Below are 26,672 nucleotides of genomic sequence, written 5' to 3'. Positions count from 1 at the left end.
CTAAAATAATTTGTAAGAAAATTAAAATAACAAAAATTGAACACAGAATTGAAAAATTTATCACATTTTTACAAGCTCGTACACTTGCAAGAGATTGCCTAAAGGAAAACACTTCTCACAGAGCAACCCCAAGTGCATATTAGAGGAAGAATTTTTCCAAGTATCAATTCTGTTTTATTAGTCAACTGGAAACCTACATTCAGTCCTCAAGTCCAGGAAGGTATTGATTTAATCATCTTCCTCATCATCACCAGCTCCAGCACCACCCTGGTCTTTCTTGGCATTCTTCCTCTTCACTTAGCCTGGATGAGAAAGGAGGAGATGTCCATGTGCTTCTGGGAGTCCAGATGGACAATGAAGCACAGAATATTCACCACCTTATTGCAGATCCTGATATGCTTGCGGAGCAGTACACAGGCATGGTGAATGGATTTGGCCAGGTTCAAATTAAAGACCTCATTCTGCAGCTGCCTGTCCAAGAAATCCTCAGCCTTCAGGCATAGGGTATAATCCAGCTTCATCTTTCGCTCATTCAACACTTCAATTTGAACAAGTTGCCCAGTAGAACATTGCCTTCAAAAAGATACTCTGGGGGTCCTTTTTGTCCAGTGTCAACAATTCCCAGGCAGCCTTGCGAATCTTGCCCAATGTAAACTTGACACACTACACCTCGTGTTTTTTGTGGAGCTCTACTCTGATCAACATCAGTTCTTGTTTGAGAATGATTTCTCAAAGGGTCTTTGTGGGGTCACATAGTTTTTGTGACAAACCCAAATTATGGTAACCAGCATGCTGACTTCTCTAGGCCTGCTGATTCTATGAACTGATGCCTGTGAGAAAGAGAGGTGCAGGGAGATTTTAAAGATGAGGAACACACACATGTGTGCATGCACACACAAACTCTATCCTAGTTGGCAACCTCAGCATAAAACAAGAAATCAATTTAACAGGAACCAAGAATATGCAGTTACAGTTAGCTCGGGTGTTTCTACCCTGAGTTTTCAGAACAGTGTTGGGTGCTTCCCCTCAAGACTTTTCTCAGCAGGGAGTAGAAAGCCAGGGTAGGATAATGCTTCTGTAAATGCTTATTCACCAGCATTGACCACCACCAACATGCATGCCATAGTAAGTGAGACCACCTGGACTTGGAACTAGCTATTATGCTTATTTCTCTACCAGAGAAAAGAACGGTAAAGACAGAGTAAAGAACAGCACAGGGTGACAAAAGTCATTACATCCTAGAAGTCCCAGTTGTCTTGTCAAGCAATGCACAGATCATCCAGGTGGATAAAACTCTCCTGGATAACAACTACTGGAAAAGAAGAACACTGATGTACCTCAAAATGATTCTCGCATTTTTTCTTGTAAATCTCCCATACACCAAACTGGCCAAATTTCCAGTCTCTTGTGTCTGTTCAAATTGTTAAAGTGTAACCTGGGCCTAGGATCTGAAAGAGAGTCAAGAGTGACAAAATATTTGAATATATACCCATGGGATCTATATGAGCTACTACCTCTCATCAGACAAGACTCTCTTTACAACAAATGGAGACCTTCACTGCAAATCACATCTGGTTACAAGGGAAAAAGTACAGATCATGGTGATTCCCGACCCCAACAGATATCTATATTCCATAGATACAGCCTCTGTGGCTACACAAATAGTGTGGATGGTGGGGCAAAGAGATTCTGAGAGGCAAAATACAGGGAAGTGTGATGTGAAACAGTCTGTCTTAAAATGGTTGCATAAACAAGAACAAAATAATGAATGTGTTGATGTAGAAGGGAGAATTTTGGAAGGGACTCACTACTAGACCAAGAAATTAGCCTCTCTCAGGGATGAGCTTTCTAAGTGATCACCCAATACAAAGTGTTCAGCCCTTGGGATGGTTATTCTTGCTTGTCAACTTGATTACATCTGCAATTAACTAAAATGCAAGAGCCTGGGAAATTTAGCCTCAGATATATATATATATATATATATATATATATATATATATATATATATATATTGAATGATTGGAAGCAGGGAGACCCACCTAAATCCAGATAATTTACAGTCTGAGGATCCACCCTAAAACTTTGCCACACCTTTGTTTAAATCAACCTCCCCCACCACCTGAAGATTCTCTAAGGCACAAGCTAAATGGTTTCTAGTAACCTATTCAACTAAGGTTGAGACATTTGTTCCAGGATTTGGCTATCATTCTAAGTGAACATCTTTCTCTTCATTAGTACACACTTGTTGGAATCTTAGTAGAGGATTTAAGGGATGAGTTACATGTAATTTTAACCTCTTTCTCATCATTAGTACACACTTGTTGGAATCTGTCTCAACATACTCATATGGTTCCTTGAGTTCTCTAAATACTAAGCATATCTCAATGTGAAAAACTGGCAAGTAACATAAAATAGTCCTAAACACTCTTTTCCTGCTAGTTGTCTTTTGATCTCATAATTTTTGAAACAACATTAATTTAGCATTGATTTGATTAACTATAAAAGTAAACAAAACAGTAGATTGCAAGTGTAGTAAAAACAAACAAAAAGCCTAGTAATGCTTATTTACAAGTACATTGAAGAGACACTCAATGAATATCACAGCTGGACAGACTGCAAAAACCAACAGATCATGGTTGGGGCTCCCAGCCCCAACAGATAAACCTATATCCTAACCCCTGCATGATTGGCTTCATAAACATTGTGGAAGAGGGTGAGAAAGCTAGGAAGAGCCAGAATACCAGGAAGTCTGCTGTGAAAGTGTCACTTCTAGAAATGGCTGCATAAACAAGACTAGAACAATGGACATATTGATGTGGTAGTGGAAATTTTTGAAAAAGTCCCACCCCTAGACGAAGAATTAGCCTCTATGAGGGATGAGCTCCCTAACTGATAACCTAGCACAAAGTGGTCAGCCCTTGTGATGGCTACTCTTGCTTGTCAACTTGATTGCATGTGGAGTTAACTAAAACCCACAAGGCTGGAATCTACCTTTCTCTTTCTTTCTTTCTTTCTTTCTTTCTTTCTTTCTTTCTTTCTTTCTTTCTTTCTTTCTTTTTCTCTCTCTCTTTCTCTCTCTCTCTTTCTTTCTCTCTTTCTTTCTTTCTCCCTCTCTCTTTCTTTTCTTTTTTTTTTCAGACATGGTGTTTCTATCTGGTCTTTTTTGGCTTGGACTCACTTTGGACACCAGGCTGGCCTTGAACTCAGAGATCCACCTGTCTCTGCCTCCCTGAGTGCTAGGATTATAAGCATGTTCCACCACACCAGCCCAGCTGGAATTTTTCTTTAGAGAGATTTTTCTTGATTGAATTATTTCAAGTAGTAAGACCCACCCAACCCAGATCTTTGGAGGTGTGAGGATCCACCTAAGACCCTAGCCAAACCTTCTGTGGCTGATGATTTAAAGGATCTGTAAGAAGGGAAGAGAAGGGGAAAGTGATGCAATTTTATTTCAGCTAAAAATTCTAAAAATACAAACTCAGCACCCATGGGCAAAATTTAATGACTGAGATGTGGAAGGTTCTTAACTATTGCATATCTACAGCACTATCACAGAATTCTCTGTCTGGTCAACATGAACTCTAAACAGCTGGGGACCTAGAAAACCTTGAATTCCAATGTTACTCTACAGAGTCAATAGTAAATAGAATGAGATTTATGGCTTTCTTTCTTTCTTTCTTTCTTTCTCTCCTCCATTTTTGAAAATAAAGTTGAGTGAGTAGAGAATGAAGATGTTTGGAGAAAGTAGTCTTTGGTATTTGCTAGAATCAGAAGTTAATGACATCATCATCTGTTGCATGAACAAAAGCAAAATGTAAGCACATGAAATATTTAGGTACAGCAAAATATTGTAAAATTACTTTCTTAAAAAAGCAAAGTTCTTACTCTATATTTTAGGCTGCCTGGAATGAAAAAAAAAAATCTTTCTGCTTCAGTAGTACAGTTCCTATGACTCTGGGATTAAAGGTGTGAGCTTCCACCCAGCTAAACAATGACTCAGGAAACCTTATGGAGATTTGCTTGTGGAGATTGGAAAGAGGGTTGATTTAATCCACTGGAGCTTACCTATTGGAAGCATTAGTAAAACCAACCAGGGGAGGAAGTGGGCATGGTCATTACAGCCTCCATAAAAGGAGATTCCAGAGCCTAACCCGGTTCATTCTTCTCCAGACTCCACAGAGTGTGTTTCCAAACATTCTGGCTCCATACCCTGCTAGATCTATCCCCTCCACACATTGAGGATCTGACTCCAGAGTTGAGCTACATTACTGCATCTCTACCAAACACTCCTGAGGCCAGAGAAAATTCTTTCGAAGATTACTGCATCTCTACTAAATATTGCTGAAGCCAGAAAAAATTCACTGGGTGAGTGAATAATTTACCAGAGAAAAATCTTTGATGTTTTCTTATTTTCAATTAATTGTAGAACTGAAGTTTCTGCTGAGAAGAGATATTTTGCTATTTAACATAAAAATGACTCTGTCCACATTTAGTTATCTGATATAATGTGGGTTAAAGTTATTGATAATTTCACATTTATCATTCTCTACACTTTATTTGACCTGATGTATTGTTATACTGAGAGACAGTCACAGGATACTTTTCAATTTTTTGTATCATCTAAGTTCTAAAATATTTTAAGAACATTCGATTTTGTATGTATACTATCACCTATAAATAATGGATATACAATAATATATAACAATTAAATGCTCTTAATTGTTTGAAAATATACCAGAACTTAGAGATATTTAGGAACAGTGTAGAGGTACACAGTATGTTGTTTCTATTTGTTGGCAATTATGAATAAATGTGCTATGAACATATTTGAGCAGTCTCCTTGTGGTATGGTCGAGCATGTTTTGTGTATATGCCCAGGAGTGGAATTGCTGTGTGTTGAGTAAGATCTGTTCTCAGTTTTCTGAGAAACATCCAGATTGATTTCTATAGTCGTAAAAATTTTCATTCCCACCAGCAATGGAAGAGAGCTCCCCTTTCTCCACATTCTCACCATCATGTGCTGATTTTTCTGACAGGTGTTACATGGAATCTCAGAGTTGTTTTGATTTGCATTTTCCTGATGGCTAAAAACATAGAACATTTCTTTAATTGCTTCTCAACCATTAAATATTCCTCTGCTGAGATATCTCTCTGTAGTGCTGTACCCCATTTTTAATTGGGTTATTTTGGTTTTTTGGTGTTTAATTTCTTGTTCTTCATATATTTTGGATATTAGTCACCTGTCAGATGGAAGGTTGGTAAAGATCTTTTCCCACTCTGAAGGCTGCTAATTTGTCCTATTGACAGTGTCCTTTGCCTTGGAGAAGTTTTCCAATTTTCATGAGGCCCCATTTTTGCATTGTTGATCTTTGTCCCTGAGATATTATTCTGTCTGTTCAGGATGTGGTCTCCTGTTCTAATAAGTTCAAGGCTATTTCCCACTCTAACTTCTATTAGATCTTGTGTATCTGGTTTTATATTGAGATCTTAGATCTACCTGGACTTGAGTTTTGTGCAGGGTGATACATATGGATGTATTCTCAGTCTTGTGCATGCAGACATGCAGTTAGATCAGCACAATTTGTTGAAGATGTTTTCTTTTCCCCACTGTATGGTTTTGGCTTCTTCATACAAACTCGGGTGTCTGTAGGTGTGTAGTTTATTTCTGGGTCTTTGATTAGATTCCATTGATCAACTTGTCTGTTTTTATGCCAATACCATATGATTTTTATTACTATTGATGTGTAGCACAGCTTGAAATGAGGGATGGTGATAGATTCACAAGTTCTTTTATTATACAGGATTATTTTAGATATCATTTTTTTTCTATATGAAGTTCAGAATTGTCTTTTCAAGGTCTGTAAATAATTGTGATGGAATTTTGATGTGAATTGAATTGAATCTTAAGATTCAATGCAATTAAGAGCTGCTTGATAATCTACCATGTTGGAGATTTGGTTATTCCTGACAGAGTTTTGTATTGGGTTGGAAGGCTACATGCAATTAAAGACAGCACCAATCACACCATTCCATTTATAATAGTACTTTCAGGTTAAAGTCTGATGCAATCGTCAATTTCTCTGTTTGATTTTAATTATCTCTGTGTACTTCCAAAGCATTATGGAGAGAGGTTTCTAATATAGTATAAATTACCTGTGTGGAAAACATGACCATCAGAGAAGTTAAGAAAGGCAACATCAAAGCCACAATCTTTTTGCTAAACTAATCATTGACAATGAGTGTTAGTCCTACATTTTTAGTTACTCTGGACCAACTCTAAAGCCATTTGACTACATCTGTGTCAAATCTCAGAAACTTAAGTTATTTTCACAAAATTTGCATTAATCAGGCTTGAAGAGATGGCTCAGAGGATAAGACCACTGGCTATTTTTCCAACAGTTCTGAATTCAATTCCCAGCAACCACATGGTGGCTCACAACCGTCTATAATGAGTTCTGATGCCCTCTTCTGGCATTCAGGCATACATGCAAGCAGAATACTGTATAAACAAACAAACAAACAAAGAAATAAGTAAATAAATAAATCTGTAAAAAAGATAAACAACTGGAATTAATCCAAGCAGGATTATTTCTCTCTGTAAAATGTAAAAGAGATGAAAAATGAGCATTTGTTGGTTGGACAGGTAAGTCTCAAATAGTCATGTGAGCATCATTTATGCCTCAGGATTTCCTTCCATAAATTCAATGCAGGAGTTGTGTCTTTGGAAATCAAAGAGGTCACCATGAAGAATTTTCCTAGTATTCAATTGATGTTATTTAGGATTGATATGAAAATGACTGCACAAGTCCACTATTGATTATTGGGTTAGATTTATATCAGGTGGTGAGATCCAGCATAAATTCTACTGAGATCATTGCACAATTCCATGGCTTGGTGTCCCAAACTGAAGAAAAAGAGAAAGAGGAGCAGAGCAGCAAACATTCCTTCCTTCCTGCTTCCTTATATCAGATGCCAAGAGAACAGATGCTTTCAACTCCTGCCACCATTTTTTTTGTGTGTTTGTTTTTTTTTTTCTATAGCAGATTGCCAATACCCTTGAGTTATGAGCCAACATAAAGTATTATTCTTGTTAGTATTTTGTATCAGAATTAAGAGAAGTAACTATTACTGCTTACAATGTATCAAAAGGTGGATCACTGGAAACTTAATGTCAGATATCAAACAAAAGCATTTAATGAAGAAGGTGTGAAGTAGGATGTATTTTATTGGATAGACAAGAAGGAGGTGTTTTATGTCTGCGATGAAAGGCCAGCCTCTGGAGTTGAAGGACTTTGACAACTTTACACTGTATTTTTTTCTATCACATCAAAGATGCCTTTGGCCTTGAACTAAGGTACTAAATTAAGCTGAAGCCTCTAGAAGAAATGTAGATGGGAAGACACAGAAGATCATGAACTCACTCTGTGTTTCTATTAGAAAAACTGTAACAGGAAAGGGCAAACTCACAACCCTATGCTTAGTTTTCTTCTTGGTCATACAAAAAATGAAGGCTGTTTTGCCATAGACAGAATTGAATCTCAACTTGATCAGATTTTGTGCAGGCTCTTGTTTCTCTTGGACCCAATAAGAGTAATTCTGCTTCTTTCCTCAGGAAAATGGAGTCAGGCATCTCAAAGGCCTTCCAGAAAGAGCTCACCTGCCCCATCTGCTTTGGCTGGTTAACAGACCCAGTCACCGTGAGCTGTGGCTATAGCTTCTGTCGGGCCTGCCTCTGCCTTTCCTGGAAAGACCTGCAAGTTCCTGTCCACTGTCCCATGTGTAAGGATCCATCCCACCAAAAGGATTTCAGAACCAACATTGTTCTGAAGAAGCTGGTGTCCATTGCCAGACAGGACAGCCTCATGAAGTACCTGAGCTCTGAGGAGCAAAAGTGTGTGACCCACAAGGAGGCAAAGAGGATCTTTTGTGAGAAGAACAGGGTCCTTCTCTGTCAATTGTGCTCTGAATCCCAGGAGCATAAAGGTCACAGACACTGTCCTATTGAAGCAGCTTCTGAGGGGCAAATGGTAAGTAATGTTTCTGAGAGAACTTGAAAGGTGGAGAAAGGAAGCTTAGAGAACACAGGAAGATCCATGTCAAGATTATAAGGAACCCATTGCATTCTGAACGATAGCATTTTAAAAACAGCTAATGGAGTAAGGGTGACTATAAATGGAAGCATCCCTTGGGAAATCCATTAGTGTACTATAATTTCCAGTTTTGAAATATAGTTTGCTGATGTCAGTGGGAAGTAAAATAGTAAGTGTACATCTTTAAAAGTTGTATGTCACTGGAGAGAAATTACTGAAAGAATTTTGGAATTACCTGGAGAGAACCATTTGGAAATCCCAGTCAGATCCAAATTACTTCAATCAGGCTTACTAATCATGTTACTTGAGCAAAAAGTTATTTTGTATTTTGTACTTCTACAGTCTGAAATCTACAACTCAGTTATCAAAGTCAGAAAGTAAAAACATGGTGATTCTTCAACTTTTCCTAAAGTAATTGTTGATTTCTATTGTCTGTCCATCAGGACTATGACTGTGTTTATTCTTGTTTACAGGAGAAACTTCTAAAGCAAATGGCATCTTTATGGGAGAAGATACAAAAAAATCAAGAGAATTTAGAAGCAGAGAAGAGAATGCCAACTCAGTGGTTGGTGGGTATGGGTCTGATGCTGAAAATCAGCTTGAGGCAACTAACTATCTCTCAAATCTGCTCATTCACAAGTTGGGAATAAGGCATGGGTGTTGATACTAGGAGAACCTTTTCTGCAGGCCTCTAATTCTGAGTGTAATATACATTGTTGCACTCAGACAGCATGGCCTGGCTATGGCAGAAACATTTAATGAGTGATTTGCTGACAGTTCATCACATTGCATTTGATCCTATGACTGCCCCATGATGATTAACTAATACCTGCAAAGGTTCTTCTTTGAGTAAACATGTGTATTAGCAATGAATACCTTTTCTTCATTAACTCAGATCTCCTTAAATTGCTGAAAATGCCTAGAGAAAATGATGGGTTTGTTTGTGCTATTAATAAAGAATAAATGAATAAAAGAAAATAATTCACAGTTATGAAAAGTTGGGACAGAAAATCAGTGTGTGCAGCACACTGACAGGATCCCACTAGTTGACTTTAAACATAGAATGAGTCAGTGGAGAGGATAAAATACTCTATAAATGTGACCTAGCTTATCCCTTTTCCTTTAGGATTATGTGACTCTTCGGAAAGAAATGATCAGGACGGAGTATAGGAAAGTACATCCAGTCCTCTATGAAGAAAAGCAACATATAGAGTGTATGGAAAATGAAGGCCAAGCTCTTTTAAAGAAACTCTGGGAAAGCAAAGCCTTGATGGTCCGAAAAAGGAATCAACTAATACAAATGTATCGGGAGCTGATGACAATGTCCCAGCAGCCATATGTGGTGCTGCTCCAGGTGAGCATGGAGGAGTGCTGAAAGGGCTTTGTTATCTGAGGCCCACACTGGGACTGTTACATCTAAGATAGCTGTCCACAGTCCATGCACTTATTGTCAGCGGATATTAGGGATAATCTGGAGACACTATGTTCTGTCATAACCTTAAAAGAGCAAGCTTTTGACCCTGTGTCAGTGAATTCCCCATTGACTATCTCCTCATTTTTTGCTTATGTAGCTTGCTTATCTGAAATCCCTAATTCAGTTATTACTGTTACCAAACATTCATTCTTTTTTGCCTCTACTTGAAAATTATCCACAGTTTTAAAGAAATTTATACTTATTGTCTTCTCTTTACAAAATGTAATTTAGTGTGTTCTTTGGAAGATGAAGCTTCAATGTATGGACCTTTTTGGTGGTGAATGATGGCCTGAAACTCAAAGTAATCCTGAGGTCTCAAAACACAAAATTCTCGATTATAGACATGAGGTGTCATTCAGGGGTGAGGTCACAGTTTTAAAGTAGTCTTAGTAAAAGCATGCCTGTGAATTGTAGACAGGCTCAAAAAAAGTCCCATTTGTAGACAGCTGTGGGTGTAAAGAAATGTATGTTCACTATGTATGCATGTTCTTCTTAATTATTGCCCTCATCGTCTGATTTCATCAAGAATTCTCTTCTGCTCATTTGCTTGGTTGGTATTATCTTAAGATATGAAAATAAATTTGAATGATCAATATGTGTGATGATGACTAACATTTTTATGAATTTCATATATAAACATTATTTGTCATTTCTTCAGAAATCTAAACTATTCTTGTTGTATTTGCAGGATTTGGAAGACATGTTCAGAAGGTGAGTATAGTCATCAGTGCAAGCCAGGATCCTTAAAGCATGCTATAAAATTGACCAAGCTTCCTTAGCAATCTAAAAATATACTTTAGACAGGAATAATCAATTGCTTGTGTATGATGCTTGAGATTGGTTTCGTGTATATGATATCTGTTCTTCTTTACCAGAAAGTGCCTTTACTTACTACTTAATAGTGAATCAGTGTATGCAAGAGGACTTGGTGATAAAATATCTACTTTTGAAATCATAAACTTTGCGGTCCACCAGCAGCATTTTCTAGTAGTAGAAGAAATAGCAGAACACATTGACAAAAAATTGGTAGCAGGAAGGGCTCCAAAAAGTATCTAGGAGGAAACTACCCTGTCTCCTGATCTTTGGGTCACTATGATATCAGAAAATGCTTTTGTGAAAGTTTTTCTGTCAACTGTTTACTTGTACTAATTTGATTTGTTTTAATTATGTGTGTGCACACATGCATGTATGCCATTGTACACGTGTAGACGTCAGAGAACAACTTTCAGGAGTCAGTCCTTTCTTTCCACCATGGGTTCCAGGGACTTGACTCAAGTTGTTAGGCTTGTGTGGGAAGGGATTTAACTCCTGAGTCACTGTCTGAACTTGGAGTGAGCATTTCTCCTCATCACTGTGATGGTGTCTTTAGCACCAGGCAGACCAAGGTCTTCCTCTCCTTGCAGGAGTGAGTCAGTGCAGCTGTGCATGCCCCAGGTGATGAAACCAGAGCTCAGTGCCTTGCCCATCACTGGACTGATTGAGAGGTGCAAGTGTTTTCAAGGTAAGTGTCAGCACTGCTGAAATGACCAGAGGTGCCCTTCAACAATGAGATAACCTTAACATACATGATTTTCTTTTAATCTCCAGTGAAAGATATGTCAATGTAAGTCTCATTTCTAATCATGTTTATTCACATGGTCATTTAAAAAATCATGGATGAACATGCATACAGTGTTATATGTGTCCCAGGATGAAAATATAGTATCATTTGTTCCTTGAGACATAAGGAAGGATAAATTAATCAAAGACAATCTAACTCATGTTAAATGTACCCAGTGATAGAGATATTCGATTTTCTTTCCTTAAACGTTTTAACAGTTGAATTTATAAAGTACATGAACTTCTTAGATTAAAAATACCCAAATTTTAGTGCTAGACACTTGTAACCCCAACAGTACATACATGTTGAGGCATGAGGATTGCCCATGAGTCTGAGGCTAGACTGATCAATACAGTGAGTTCCAGGCCAGTCAAAACTATATACCAAGACTGTATCAAAAATAAACTAAGTAAATAAACATAAAATAACTATATACACAATGGTTTATATCATGAGCAATAAAAATAAAACAAATTTGAAGGACATGAGACAGTGTCTAAATTTCGCTGTTACATCTAAATGTGAATTATACCCTCACAGGGAAAGAGTATCAGAGAAGCCAATTGGATAAAGGCAGACAGTTACAACCAGCAAACCCCTTTTAATGCATATTTAGCCTTTCCTTGAGAATAAACATGAGTTCTTACATGCAAATTAAGATATGATTATCATTGCCCCTCTCTTACAAATTGGTTTTTATTGGCGACCATGATGACAGGCTTCATCATGGTCCAAACCATGATGAAGACCAAAGGCAATGCATGCATCTTCCTTTTGCCAGGTGTAATTAAAATTCACCTGACAGAAGTAGGATGAAGCTTTCTCCTCTATTTTTCATGAGGATCCCATTCTGTTTCTTTTGGAATTTCTTGACTTTGAAGTGTTTGAGCCACATTTAACCCTCTAGGCTTAGCCTTCTCTTTTATAATTAAGGCAATCTCCAGGTACCTCTCTGACCTGAGAAATTAAAATGCTCATTTTAATTAAAATGTTGCCTCTTTCCACAGTGTACATTTCATTTGGAAATGCAATCTTAGCTCGTGACAAGATGACCCCATTTGATGTTGTAAGAAGAGTCTGCTTTAGACCTGGCCATCAGGAGACAATTTTGGAATCTGCTGGACAGTATTTTGCTACCTGGGGATCACAGAGCTTCACCTCTGGGAAATATTACTGGGAGCTGAATTTAGTAGAGCCATTGGACTGGGCTGTAGGAGTCTGTAAAGATGGCTGCCAACAGACTGAACCTGAGGGTGCATTTCTCCTTGTGTGTGTGAAGGAGGGTAATCAGTACAGTCTCGTCACCACCTGCCCAGTAATTCATCACTATATAGGGAAGCCAGTGGGCCAGGTTGGTGTGCTCCTTGATTGTGAGGGTGGATGTGTGAGTTTCCTGGATGTAGCCAAGAGTTCCCTCATATACAGTTACCCTCCTGGCACCTTCAATTACCGTGTCAGGCCTTTCTTCTCCTTTGGTGGCACAATATAATAGAAAGCTGTAATCCAGGACTTTAGTGCTGTTTAAGTATTTCCTTCTGTATGGTTATCACTTTTCTTTTTGCAGTTATATAATAAAATACTATTAAATATGGCTGACTATGCTTCCTTTTAATTTGTGGTCCTCACCTTTTTTAAGTAGGTTTCTCTTGTTTCATTGTTTGTTTATTAATCTCTGCATACATTTCAGAATTATCAATTAGCAGCGATATTCAAGTTCAGAATTAAAGCCATTTTTAAGAATGCTCAGGACCCGCGGTTGGTTTTAGCATTATAAAAATATTATTTAGATGTGGGATTCTATCTTAATTGTTTCAAGCACAGGTATGTATTTACTGGCTAATTTTGTTTTAACTTGACACATGATATTTTGGGTTTTGAGACAGATTTTTTTTTTTTTAATGTAGTGTTAGCTGTGCTGGAACTAACTCTGTATTCCAGGTGTGCCTCAAAGAAACATAAGTCTGTCTCTGCCTTTGGAATGTTGGGAATAAACATGTGCAAATCCACCACCAGGAAATTGTATAGACATTCTAAGCAGATCTTCAGGTTTATATGGAAATATAAAAAAAATAAAGAATTAAATAATATATGAAATAAATAATGATATAAATATTACTATATTTAATAATATTTATTTTAAATATATTATATTAAAATATAAATATAAATAAATAATAATAAAAGAAAGCTTAAATAATCCTAATATGATAACAACTCCTGGAGTTACCACTATCCTGCCTAAGAAAGACCACAGCTATTACTCAAGTCTATACACCTGAGGTGAGCAGTGGCAATTCCTGAGAAACACTGGCCATACAGTGAGTGTCCCATCCAGGGGGAGTTCAACGAGTTCCTAAGGAGGCATGAAAAGAATGAAATAGAGACAAAGAGACACAAAGAATGAGAGCAAGTCTATAATCTGATCTCGCTCTCGTTTATTTGAAAAATTTCACACAACTTTATAGGGAGAAGGCAGGAAGGGAAAATGTGTCAGCAATATAGTTTACAAAACATAACAGGGTGATTAATGATGATGCAGAGCACCGCAAGAATGTTTGCTAAAAGAGATACTACAAGAATGTCAGCTAAGATATCTCAAAATGTCTAGCCTGACTCACAGATGTCTCATAGGTTCTGGAAAGGTAAATCTCTCACCTATGATCTTGTTGCAGCTGTCTGTAACTTTCCACTAGCTGGCCTTGGCTCCCGGCATCTCCTCCCTTTCTCAAATAATTTAAGAGGCTAGCAAGTAGGTTACAAACATGAGCTCTTTTGAAGACAGTGGGCATTAACCAGAGGGGGGAAGTAGAGACCTGATTCTCCCAGGGTGTCTTGCAGCCTTTTTGGGTGTCTTTTTGGGGAGGAGAGGAAGACCCCATCAACACCTGAGGGCATCCCCAGCAGGTTGTGGTTAGGGGTAATCAAACACCAACCTCTATGCAGTCAGGTTTGCTTCTTGGGGAACTTAGAAGCGGACAATTGGGTCCTTCCCCCGAGGTACCTTGTCCTACACCCCTATGGTGCCCATGTCACATTAGGCAAGCATTTATCTGAGTTTTATGCTGTTCTCATGAGAGCCAAGTGCAATCAAGACCCATGTGATGGATTGTCACCAATCTTCCTTCGGCTTGGCTAAGCCTCTGTCAGCCAAATCAAGTCTGTGATAATGAACTTGTATGGGTTTAGATGCCAGGGAGTCAATTTGTTCTTTTACAAAGCTAGTAAGCCTTTTGATGGCCCATGGACCGAAAGATATGAGAAGAAGGAAGCCCACCATGGGTCCCCAGATTGAAGGGAGGAAAGTAGTAAGCCAGGGAGAAGTTGAAAACCAATTATGAAACCAACTTTCCTCTTGTTCTCTCTGTCTTTTTCTCCTCTCTAAACCCTCTCTAACTTTAGCCATGCTGTCTTTTACAACCCCAGAATTGTCCATGTAAAAACAACATTCTTCCTTGAGGGCAGCACATAGTAGTCATCTTGACTGGTGGGGTCTTCTTTGACATCATTATCATTGTCAGGAGAAAACTCCTCATCCACTTGTCATACCAGGTGTTCCAGTAGCCATTAAGCTGCATCATTTCCTGCAGAAAAAACACAGATATCTCCTCGTCCCCATATGAATATAGGGTTGGGTCCATGGGTCCTCCATTTTACTTTAGCAAAATTTTTTTGATTTTTGTATGCCAAAATCAATCTGCTGTAGATTTACCATGCTTATCCAAATTTTAAAAATTCAGATCTATTTTTTTTTTAATTAAGGTGTCCAGGGGAGTGGATCTTCCTCTGTTGTTTTTTTGCAAGTAAATCTTAATTGTTTAGTAGGCATGTTCTAGCATGCCTTGTCCTTCAGGATAGTAAGATATTCCAGTTATGTGAGAAACTTGAAACTGTTGACAAAATCTTTTAAAAGGTTTATTATTATATCTTGCTTCATTGTCAGTTTTTAAATTGCTTAGGAACTCTTAGAACATTGAAAGCCTGTAGACAATGAGTAATAACATTTTTTGCAGCTTCTCCTGGTTGAGGAGTGGCAAAAATAAATCCAGAATAGGTATCTATGCAAACATACACATATTTTAATTTTAAATTTAGGAATATCAGTAATACCCATTTGCCAAATCTGATTTGGAACCAGTCCTTTTAGGATTGACTCCCAAATGAGAAACAGCTGAAACTGAGGAGAAGTGCTGCAAGCCTTGATTATAGTACGGGCCTGTTTTTTAGTCAACCCATATTTAAGTCTCAAATTTTGACTATTAAGATGATGCATGTTATGGGCATCCTGGGCTCTTTTTAACTGTGAACAATAAACTTTGGTGGCTTTATCTGCCAATAATTTTTTATTTCAGACAGGGGTCCTGGCATATTAGAATGAGCCTTTAAATGTCCTATGAAAAGGGAACGTTTCTTTCTTGTGTCAAGTTTTGAATTTGTCAAAATAAAATTCCAGGAGGAGAAAATATCTGAATTTGACCTGCAGTCTCTAACCTAGGCAAAGACTAAGCTACATATGCACTATCTGCAAAAATGTTTAAAGACTGCTTATTAAAAATTTGAAACACAGCCAATACTGCAGATAATCTGCTATTTGCGCAGATGTGCTAGACACTTGAAAAGACATTGTTTTTCTTTTCATAAGTACAGGCAGCAACACCAGATAATGAATCATTAGTAAATACAGTTGAAGTATCAACAATTGGAATAACTTTTGTTTAAAATGGAAAAACTATAGGTTGCATCTATAAAAACTGAATTAATTTATTTTCTTGTGGCTCAACAGGTTGGACTCTGTCATAATAAGCTTACATATGTTAAAATGCCATATATTTCAGATCTTTGACAAGTCTGAGAGCCAGCATATTTGATCTACTCTTTTTTCTACTTTTATCATCTGCTCTAGACTCCATCTTATAAAATAGGATGTTATAATCTTTAATTTTGGCATATATTTTAAAGGTATGTTTTAGAACCAATTATTAGGTAGATCTATATAGGCAAACTTTATGGTGACCCATATTAATATTAACCTTAAAAAAACAGCCTAAACAAAGAGATTAGGTAAAATTTAATCTTGTACTCAACTATAATCTTTAGCATAACTTTAAATCTGTTCTTTTAAAATAAAATCAAAGTAAAACTTTTATTTAAATATAATTTATAAAGGGTCTAGCAAATGTTATTAATCCTATCATATTGTACTAAAACTTAACAGCAAAAAAAAATTAAAGGACAAAAGTTTACTTAGCCTGCAGCCTTTAGCAAAAATAGACTGTTCTGGCCATACCAAATCTATAGGCCAGAAAGAAACAGCACTAAATCATTTATTTAGGTACTGGCAGCCAGGCATATATTTTATATAATGTTTAACAATGATCTGAATATAACCCTGCATAACATTGGGCTAACATGGAACTGTAGTCCTTTTGGTCCTGTAAAAGTACCTAAGCAAACATTTTGCATTGAGAATCTCCAGCCTTTTTAAATGAAGAAAATCATATTTTATAGTTTTTTTTTTACCTGATATACTGTAATAACTGCAGGTTTTGTTTAATTGGCTTAAACAGCATGACTTGATTTTATTTTGTAAAGTTAATAAAATAAATGCCAAGGTCTTTTGACCTCTCCCAAAGGGTTGAGAAACTGTATTTAAGTTTTTTGTTAGACTGTCCAAGGATTATTATTTTAAAATACCTGATAAATCTTAAAATGTTTTATATAGTTTAACTCTGACGGTCCAGGGCCAAACTCAGAGGTGTTGATTTAAACTGTCTCATGTCCAAAAATATTAATATCGTCAGTCAAATTTTAAACTATCATCATATTAAGTTCACATATAAACACATACACACATAGATTCCAGAAGGAGCAGAGCCCCCATGGCCCTGTCCTCGGGATCTGGGGCGTCCCCCAGGCTCCCTTGATCAGATTGGAAACTCTCCAAGTTTTTTAGATCTCGAGAGCAAACTGAAACCAAAAATAAAAACAGACAGTCGACAGACAAAAACAAAACACAAAGACAAAGACAAAAAACACCTGCGGTACCTGCTTTTTTAAATATTTAAATATGTTTTAAAACCTGTTTTGTAATATTAAAACAAACCATTTTCTGTAGGAGTGAATTTATAGAGCATAACTATGATTTTAAAAGTCAGAACTAAATTTAAAACTCAGAATTTATCAGTGCACACAATTTAATCTTTGAAGCTAGAAGTGGCTTCATCCCTTTGGCCAACACTGACTACAGCCCGTGGGAGGAGAGATGAGCAGAGGAAGGGGCAAGGTGATGCTACTCAGCTCAGCAGCCGATTTGGAGGGTGTGAGTGTTCCCATCTACCCAGTTCTGCGCAAGTCATCCAAGCCTAGCCCACTGTAGGGGAGGGGGAAGAAGTGCAGTGTCCCATTCCTCCTGCTCACCGAAGTATAGGCCCCCACTCTGAGCTCTCTACCTCAGCCTACCTGGAGGTCTTTTTTTGTTGTTGTTTGGGTTAGAGGGAGGCAGGCGCAGGAGACCAGTCTGAATTATGAGACTTGGCAGTTTCTTCATCTGACTGTTTTATACTCATTATGTAGAGCTTGTCTCCTAAACCATTTTTTGCTTTTAAATTACACAAATCAGTTTGAGATCCTTTATGAACATTTGAAATACCCTTAGAAGTACTTTATTATTATTATTTTGCCTGTTTGGCTGCTCTAATCTTTCAAGCAACTCTTTAGCTTGAGATTTTCTTTCTTTTTTTTTTTTTTTTTTCAATGCAGTTTATTCAGGAACATTGAACAATCCTCGGACCCCGGGGAAAGCCAGCCCACAGCTTAAATAGCCTCTGGGTAGCCAACCCAGGCGTGCCACGGGGGCAATGCAGATAGGTCCACATACATGGAAGCAAGCCAGATCCTCGGCCTTAGCCAAATGTGGAGTTGTTCGTGACAGAGAGCACTCACCATCGGGAAGGTGGAAGGCGGAAACCAGCTCCATCTTTAAGGCATAGCATTCCGCAGCTCTCTACAGTTCCCCCTTTTTGTTTTAGACGCATCAGGCAAGAGTAGAGGTCTGATCTCTGATATTAGAAATAAATTGGGACTTTGTACAGATGTTTATTTAGGTGTCATCCACCCAAAGAGCATCAGACCCGTCCGATACCTTTTTCTCAGAGGCGGGACCTGGGGCATCAACCCGCATGCAATCAGACATGCTCTTCTCTGGGTCCAAAGCGGCTGACCCTGAGTGCAGTGCTTAGCCTCGCATCCTGAGCATATCATTTTAGCTTTTTATGGTATCCAACCATGCTTGGGGAGAATGTCCTGCTTCCATGGCTGTAAAGGCCTGAATGATCATGGCTGCATCACACTGTTGTGAGACTCTAATCTTGCATATATACCACAGGCAAACCAAGGAGACCAACACCAGAAGGCCTGCTAACACTCCCATGCCCGCCCATTCCTTCAGATGATTCATGGCTGCAGCAATCCATGTTGATAATCCTGTGGCTAGTCCTGCGTCCACTCTGGTAGAATTTACTGTGACAATGGCCACTCTCAGCTGCTCCATCATAGTATCGAATTCTCCAGTCCAATTACCTAAAATATAGCTTGACAATTGTTTAGACAGATTTGCAGCACAGGAAAAATTCTCATGTTGTATGCTAGTGACACAAAGTCCAGCATTCTTTCATTGACAGCCAGGTTGAGCGATTTGCCATAGGGTATCAATTTGCTCCTGCAAGAGGTCAATCCTCTGATTGAACACCATCAACCTTCCTTTTAGTTGAGCATTAATTCCTTTATGTACAACTAAGGCATGAGCTACATTGGCTAAATGATTATTCAGGGTCTGAGCAGACCTCGGACACCACCACTGCTAGTTCTAGAACTGACGCAGGATGTTCCAACGAGGGGTTAAGGCTTCTCATAATATTTCCTATAAGCCCACACCTGTTTGTCTATATCCCCCATTTTTATTCATTATTAGCCAGATAGAGCCAAGTAATTGTGGTAATGATACTTGCTTTTTTGCCCAATGCTGGAATGCTAGTAAATTTAGGTATGCCCTGGTTACTCGCATGCCTCACTGGGTGCCTGTGCCCATTGATGCCCCTCACGCTATGACTCTCTTCAGACAGAAAAGGGATCTTGGAACTACAGCCACCATTGTTACTACATCTCATTGACGGCTGTTGGAGCTACCACCAGGGCATTAGCCATGAGATTTTCTTTTTTATTTACCCTTACTCCTCATGTCTTGAAGGACTTCTTGAGACCCTGAAAGAATAAGTCATGTTTATTCAACTCTTGTCCCATAATTTGTCATTCTGACTTAACTCTCTGGATCAGACTCAAAGACAGGTGGCTCTGTGGAGATCTCTTAGGCAGGATCTTCACTCACTTCTCCTGTAGAAGCAGCGATACTATGAAACTGGGTGGGCCCACAAAGAACAACGTTCAGTTCAATCCCCAGTGCCTCAGGTTCACATTGGGCGCCAATTATGTCCCATCCAGGGGGAGTTCAACGAATTCCTAAGGAGGGGTGAAAAGAATGAAATAGAGACAAGGAGACACAAAGAATGAGAGCAAGTCTATAATCTGATCTCGCTCTCGTTTATTTGAAAAATTTCACACAACTTTATAGGGAGAAGGCAGGAAGGGAAAATGTGTCAGCAATATAGTTTACAAAACATAACAGGGTGATTAATGATGATGCAGAACACCGCAAGAATGTTTACTAAAAGAGATACTACAAGAATGTCAGCTAAGATATCTCAAAATGTCTAGCCTGACTCACAGATGTCTCATAGGTTCTGGAAAGGTAAATCTCTCACCTATGACCTTGTTGCAGCTGTCTGTAACTTTCCACTAGGTGGCCTTGGCTCCCAGCACAGTGACCATACCCAAAAAGCAGAGAAGGCCTCTTTCAGGAAAAATCATCTTCTGGCCATGGGGATTCTCCCTACCTCAGGACTCTAGGAAGCACAGAAACTAACAGTCAACACCTAAAACAGCCTAATAGGTAGAGGTCAGCGTAAAAGCTCAACCAACAAAAGACAGAGCAATATGGCATCTCCAGAACCCAGCCATCCAGGAGCAAGCAGCCCTGGACAACCCAGCATAATAGAAAATCAAGAAGATGACCTTACATCTATGTTGATGAAGAGGATAATAGAGGAAACAAATAAAATACATAAAAAATTAGAAGAAGATAAAACCAAACAGATCATGGCTATCCATAAAGAAATGGAGGAAGTTAAAGACAAGCAGATTATGGCCATCCATGAAGAAATACGGGAAGATACAAGCTAAACAGTTTGCGGCCTTCCGAGAAGAAATAATTAAATCACAGAAAGAAATAAAAGAAACTGAAACTAAAAAACTTCTGTAAGGCAAAGGAAATCATCATCAAAACAAAACGACTGCCTACAGATTGGGAAAGAATCTTCACTAACCCTTTATCTGACAGAGGGCTAATATCCAGCATATATAAAGAACTAAGGAAGCTGAAAAGCAGAAAACCAAGTAATCCAATTAAAAAAATTGGGAACAGAGCTAAACAGAATTTTCTGTGGAGGAATATTGAATGGCAGAGAAACACTTAAAGAAATGCTCAACCTCATTAGCCATCAGGGAAATGCAAATGAAAACAACCCTGAGATTTCACCTTACACCCATCAGAATGGCCAAGATGAAAAACTCAAGTGAAAACACATACAGGAGAGGTTGTGGAGAAAGGGGAACCCTCCTGCACTGCTGGTGGGAATGTAAACTTGTACAACCACTCTGGAAATCAATTTGTCATTTTCTCAGACAACTAGGGATACTGCTTCCTCAAGATCCAGCCATACCACTCCTAGGCATATATCCAAAAGAGGCTCAAGTACACAATAAGGACATTTGCTCAGCCATGTTTGTATCAGCCTTGTTTGTAATAGCCAGGAGCTGGAAACAGCCCAGGTGTCTCCCACTCAACTGAAGAATGGATGCAGAAATTGTGGTACATCTATACAATAAATAGAGTATTACTATGCAATGAAAAATAAGGAATCATGAAATTTGCAGGTAAATGGTGGGACCTGGAGAGGATCATCCTGAGTGAGCTGTCCCAGAAGCAGAAAGACACACACGGTATATACTCACTCATATAGGCTTATAGGATAAACCTACTAAAATCTGTACATCTAAAGAAACTAATCAAGAGAGAGGACCCTGACTAAAACGCTCAATCCCCATCCTGAAAAGGCAAAGAGGATGGACATCAGAAGAAGAAGAAAGCAGAAAACAACCTAGGAACCTGCTACAGAGGGTCTCTGAAAGACTCTGCCCTGCAGACTATCAAAGCAGATGCTGAGACTTTATGGCCAAGTGTTGGGCAGTGTGTATGGAATCTTATGTAAGAAGTGGGAAATAGTAGGTTATGGAGAGGACAGGAACCCCACAAGGAGAGCAACAGAACCAGAAAATTTGAACACAGGGGTCTTCCCAGAGACCCATACTCCAACCAAGTACCAGGCATGGAGATAACCTAAACCCCCGCGCAGATGTAATCCATGGCAGTTTAGTGTCTACGTGGGTTCTGTAGTAATGGGAAAAGGGACTGCCTCTGACATGAGATGATTGGCCTGCTGCTGTTTGATCACCTGAGGGGAGAGCAGTCTTACCAGGCCATAGAAGATGACAATGCAGCCACTTCTGATGTGATCTGATAGACTAAGATCAGAAGAAAGCAGTCCCTATCAGTGGACTTGGGGAGGAGCATGCCTGAAGAAGGGGTGGGAGCTTGAGATCGGGAGGGCAGGAGAGAGTGGCTTATGGCGGGAAACAAAGTGAATAAAGTATAAAAAATAAATAAAAATAAAAAATAAAAAAGAATTAAATAATATATAAATAAATAATATATAGGGGAAGCCAAGATGGCGGCGCCGGGAGAGCATCGCATCTGAGAAAACAGGACAGCACTCTCCCTGCAGAGACCAGGAGACTGAACTCTGGGCCTTGAAACTACATCGTGTTTCCCAGATGAGGGGAGGCTCCCATGGTGTGGGAATTGGTCCGGTCCACTCACGGCTACCCAGCCAGAACCCAGAAGAAATCCCCGGTAACTCGGGCTTTGGGGCCCCGGGCTGGAGCAGCAAGCTTGCATGTCCCAATCACTTTCCCAGGCTGATCGGTGGGCACAAGGGTGCCTGAGACTGGGAGTCCCAGTTGCAAGAAAACCCCACGGGGAAGCAAAGTTGCCAGTCTGATCATGGGTCACCCAGTCTTTCCCCTGAAGGTCTCTAGGACGGCAGGTACCCACCACCAACACAACTGAGCTCCTGCTGCACAGAGAGCTGCGCGCTCAGCTCAGTGGTACAGACAAGCTGCATGCCCCAGTACAACAGGGACTGGGAACCCCTGTCCAGAGAGGACCCCAGAGGGAAGGAAGAAACTGTGCTGCTGGGGTCACCTAGGGAAAGTCTAGTAGCCTGCAGATCGCAAACAGGTGAGTAAGCCCAGCCATCACAGATCTGGGCCTAAACAGGGAATACAGAGTGATTGGAAACTCAGCTCCCGCAAACTAGCAGGTGGGCGCACGCTCTGCCAGCCCAGAGGCCTGCTTTGTACCAACTACACCTTACAGGCAGAACTGTGTGCCCCAAGACACCAGAGCAGTACTCACCTGCCACAGATTACCTCTTGGGTTCTGGGGCACAGAGCCCCAACCTCAGACCTACAAAAGACCGGGAACCCTGTGATCAACCCCAGACACTGCTCCAAGGAGCAACCAGTTATCCCTAACAGAACCGACCAAACCATGGGACACACAGGTTACAGCAGCTGATCACTAAATTTACAGCAAGAAACCCAGAAGGAGGACAGCTGTCTCCAGGACTTCTCCCAGTGAGAGGAGAGCCCTCTTGACTAATCAGGACCACAGTTACAACCCAGGTCTCTATGCCTGAGGTGAGCTGTAGCAACTCCTGAAAAACACTGGACATCCAGTGACTATACCCAAAAAGCTGGGAAGGTTTCCTTCAGGAAAAACCATCTTCCTGCCAAAGGGATTCTCTCCAGTACAAGAGTCCAGGAACAACCAGAAACTAAATTCAAACAACTAAGATAACCCAATGGGTAGAGGACAGCGTAAAAGTTCAACCAACAAAAGCCAGAGCAATATGGCATCTCCAGAACCCAGTTATCCAGGGGCAAATAGCCCTAGACACCCCAGAATAATGAAATTCAAGGAGATGACCTAACATCTATGCTCATGAAGAAGATAACAGAGGAAACAAATAAAATAAGAAAAGAAATAGAGGAAGCTGCAGCCAAACACTCTGTGGCCTTTAGAGAGGAAATGCTTAAATCACTGAATGAAATAAAAGAAACAGTGGATTGTTCAAACAAACAGCTGAAGGAATTGACAGAAAAACATGAAAATACATTCAGACAGGGGAAGGAAACCAACAAAATAGCTCAAGACCTGAAGATAGAATTGGAAAAATTAAAAAAAAAAAAAAAAACAGAAATGGAAGAAATTGTGGAGAGAAAGAACTTAGGGAAGAAAGCAGGAACTACAGAGGTTAGCATAACCAATAGGCTACAAGAAATGGAAGAAAGAATCTAAGGTGTGGAAGATACAATGGAAGAAATAGATGTATCTGTCAAAGAAAATGTTAAATCTAAAAAATTCCTGACACAGACCGTCCAAGAAATTCAAGACAACATAAAAAGACAAAACCTAAGAATAATAGGAATAGAGGAAAAAGAAGATTCCCTGCACCAAGGCCCAGAAAATATTTTCAACAAAATCATTGAAGAAAATTTCCCCAACTTAAAGGAGAGGCCAATAAGAATACAAGAGACGTATAGAACACCCAATAAATTAGACCAGAAAAGAAAATCCTCCCGCCACATAATAATCAAACTGTAAGTATACAGAAAAAAGAAAAAAATACTAAAAGCTGCAAGGGAAAAAGGCCAAGTAACATATAATGGCAAACCCATTAGAATCACACCTGACTTTTCAACAGAGACTATGAAAGCCAGAAGGGCCTAGACGGATATCATGCAGACACTAAGAGAACACAGATGTCAGCCCAGGCTACTATACACTGCAAAACTCTAAGTCCTCATAGACAGAGAAAACAAGATATTCAATGACAAAAACAAATTTCAACAATACCTACAAACAAATCCAGCATTACAGAAGACACTGGAAGGGAAAATACAAGCCAAGAAAGCTAGCTACATTCAAGAAAATACAGGAAATAAATAACCCCACTACAGTAAAACAAAAAGCAACCAAGCACACAACAGTATGACCACAGCCAACATCAAATTCAAAGGATCTAACAGCCACTGGTCATTAATCTCTCTCAATATTAATGGACTTAATTCTCCAATAAAAAGACACAGACTAACAGAATGGATGCATAAACAAAACCCAGTAATCTGTTGTATACAAGATACACGCCTAAGTCACAAAGATAGACATTACCTGAGGGTAAAGGGATGGAAGACGGCTTTTCAAGCAAATGGACACAAGAAGCAAGCAGAAGTAGCCATTCTAATATCTGATAAAATAGTCTTTCAACCAAAATTAATCAAAAGAGATGGGGAAGAACGCTTCATACTCATCAAGAGAAAATTCCACCAGGAAGACATCACAATCCTGAACATCTATGCCCGAAATACAAGGTCACCCACATTTGTGAAAGAAACATTGATAAAACTTAAACCACACATAGATCCCCACACACTAATAGTGGGAGACTTCAACACCCCACTCTCAACAAAGGACAGGTCAACAAAACAGAAATTAAAGAAAGAAACAATATCTCTAACAGAGGTCATGAATCAAATGGACCTAACAGACATTTAAAGAACCTTACACCCAAACACAAAAGAATTTACCTTCTTCTCAGCACCTCATGGAACCTTCTCCAAAATAGACCACATAGTTGGTCACAAAGCAAGCCTCAACAGATACAAGAAGATTGAAATAATCCCTTGTATCCTGTCTGATCACCATCGGAATAAAGCTGGACTTCAACAACAACAGAAATAGCAAAAAGCCTACACATACATGGAAACTGAACAACTTGCTACTAAAAGACATCTGGGTCTGGGAAGAAATAAAGAAAGAAATTAAAATCTTCCTAGAACTCAATGAAAATGAAGACACAACATACCCAAACTTGTGGGACACAATGAAAGCAGTGCTAAGAGGAAAGTTCATAGCACTAAGTGCCTTCAAGAAGAAATTCGAGACAGTGCATTCAAGTAACTTAATGGCTCACTTCAAAACCCTAGAAAAAGAATAAGCAGACATACCAAGAAGGAGCAGACAGCTGGAAATAATCAAACTCAGGGCTGAAATCAATCAATTAGAAACAAATAAAACAATTCAAAGAATCAATGAAACCAAGAGCTGGTTCTTTGAGAATAGCAACAAGATAGACAAACCCTTAGCCAAGCTAACTAAAAGGCAGCAAGACACCATCCAAATCAACAAAATCAGAAATGAAAAGGGGGACATAACTACAGACACTGAGGAAATCCTAGCAATCATTAGGACTTACTTCAAAAGTCTATACGCAACAAAATTTGAAAATTTAAATAAAATGGACAATTTTCTTGATCGATTCCACTTACCAAAGCTAAATCAGGACCAGGTAAATCAATTAAATAGTCCTATATCCCCCAAGGAAATAGAAGCAGTCATCGAAATTCTCCCATCCAAAAAGAGCCCAGGACCTGATGGTTTCAGCGCAGAATTCTACCAAACATTCAAAAAAGAGCTAACTCCAGTTCTCTTCAAACTATTCCACAAAATTGAAACAAAAGCAACATTACCAAACTCATTCTATGAAGCCACAGTCACCTTGGTACCTAAACCTCACAAAGACCCAACCAAAAAAGAGAACTTCAGGCCAATCTCCCTTATGAACATTGATGCAATAACACTCAACAAAATACTCACAAACCGAATACAAGAACACATCAAAGATATCATCCACCATGACCAAGTAGGCTTCATCCCAGGTATGCAGGGGTGGTTCAATATATGGAAATCCATCAATGTGATCCACCATATTAACAAACTGAAAGAAAAAAAACCACATGATAATCTCCCTAGATGCTGAAAAAGCATTTGACAAAATCCAACATCCATTCATGTTTAAAGTATTGGAGAGATCAGGGATACAAGGCACATATCTAAACATAGTAAAGGCGATATACAGCAAACATATAGCCAACATCAAACTGAACGGAGAGAAACTTAAAGCAATCCCACTGAAATCAGGGGCAAGACAAGGCTGCCCACTCTCTCCATATTTCTTCAACATAGTTCTAGAAGTCCTTGCTAGAGCAATAAGACAGTTGAAGGAGATCAAGGGGATACAAATTGGAAAGGAAGAAGTCAAATTATCACTATTTGCAGATGATATGATAGTATACGTGAGTGACCCCAAAAACTCTACCAGGGAACTCCTACAGCTGATAAACACCTTCAGCAAAGTGGCCGGATACAAAATTAACT

General features: G+C 39.1%; 1 protein-coding gene and 1 pseudogene across 1 annotated transcript; one reads left to right on the top strand and one right to left on the bottom strand.

Moving 5' to 3' along the window:
• Positions 1-228: 228 nt before the first annotated feature.
• On the bottom strand, positions 229-791 carry LOC110539837 (small ribosomal subunit protein uS4-like; annotated as a pseudogene).
• A 6,825-nt stretch (positions 792-7,616) lies between these two features.
• On the top strand, positions 7,617-12,653 carry LOC132651980 (tripartite motif-containing protein 43-like). The gene is made up of 6 exons (XM_060376877.1): positions 7,617-8,027; positions 8,564-8,659; positions 9,217-9,444; positions 10,253-10,275; positions 10,968-11,065; positions 12,172-12,653. The coding sequence occupies exons 1-6, from the start codon at positions 7,617-7,619 to the stop codon at positions 12,651-12,653; spliced, it is 1,338 nt and encodes a 445-aa protein (XP_060232860.1).
• The last annotated feature ends 14,019 nt before the right edge of the window (positions 12,654-26,672 follow it).

This window comes from Meriones unguiculatus, unplaced genomic scaffold (assembly GCF_030254825.1).
Source record: "Meriones unguiculatus strain TT.TT164.6M unplaced genomic scaffold, Bangor_MerUng_6.1 ChrUnknown_unordered_Scaffold_102, whole genome shotgun sequence".
In the NCBI taxonomy this organism is placed as follows: Eukaryota; Metazoa; Chordata; class Mammalia; order Rodentia; family Muridae; genus Meriones; species Meriones unguiculatus.
The sequence above is the reverse complement of the archived record's forward strand: the minus strand, read 5'-3'. Positions and strand labels throughout refer to the sequence as shown.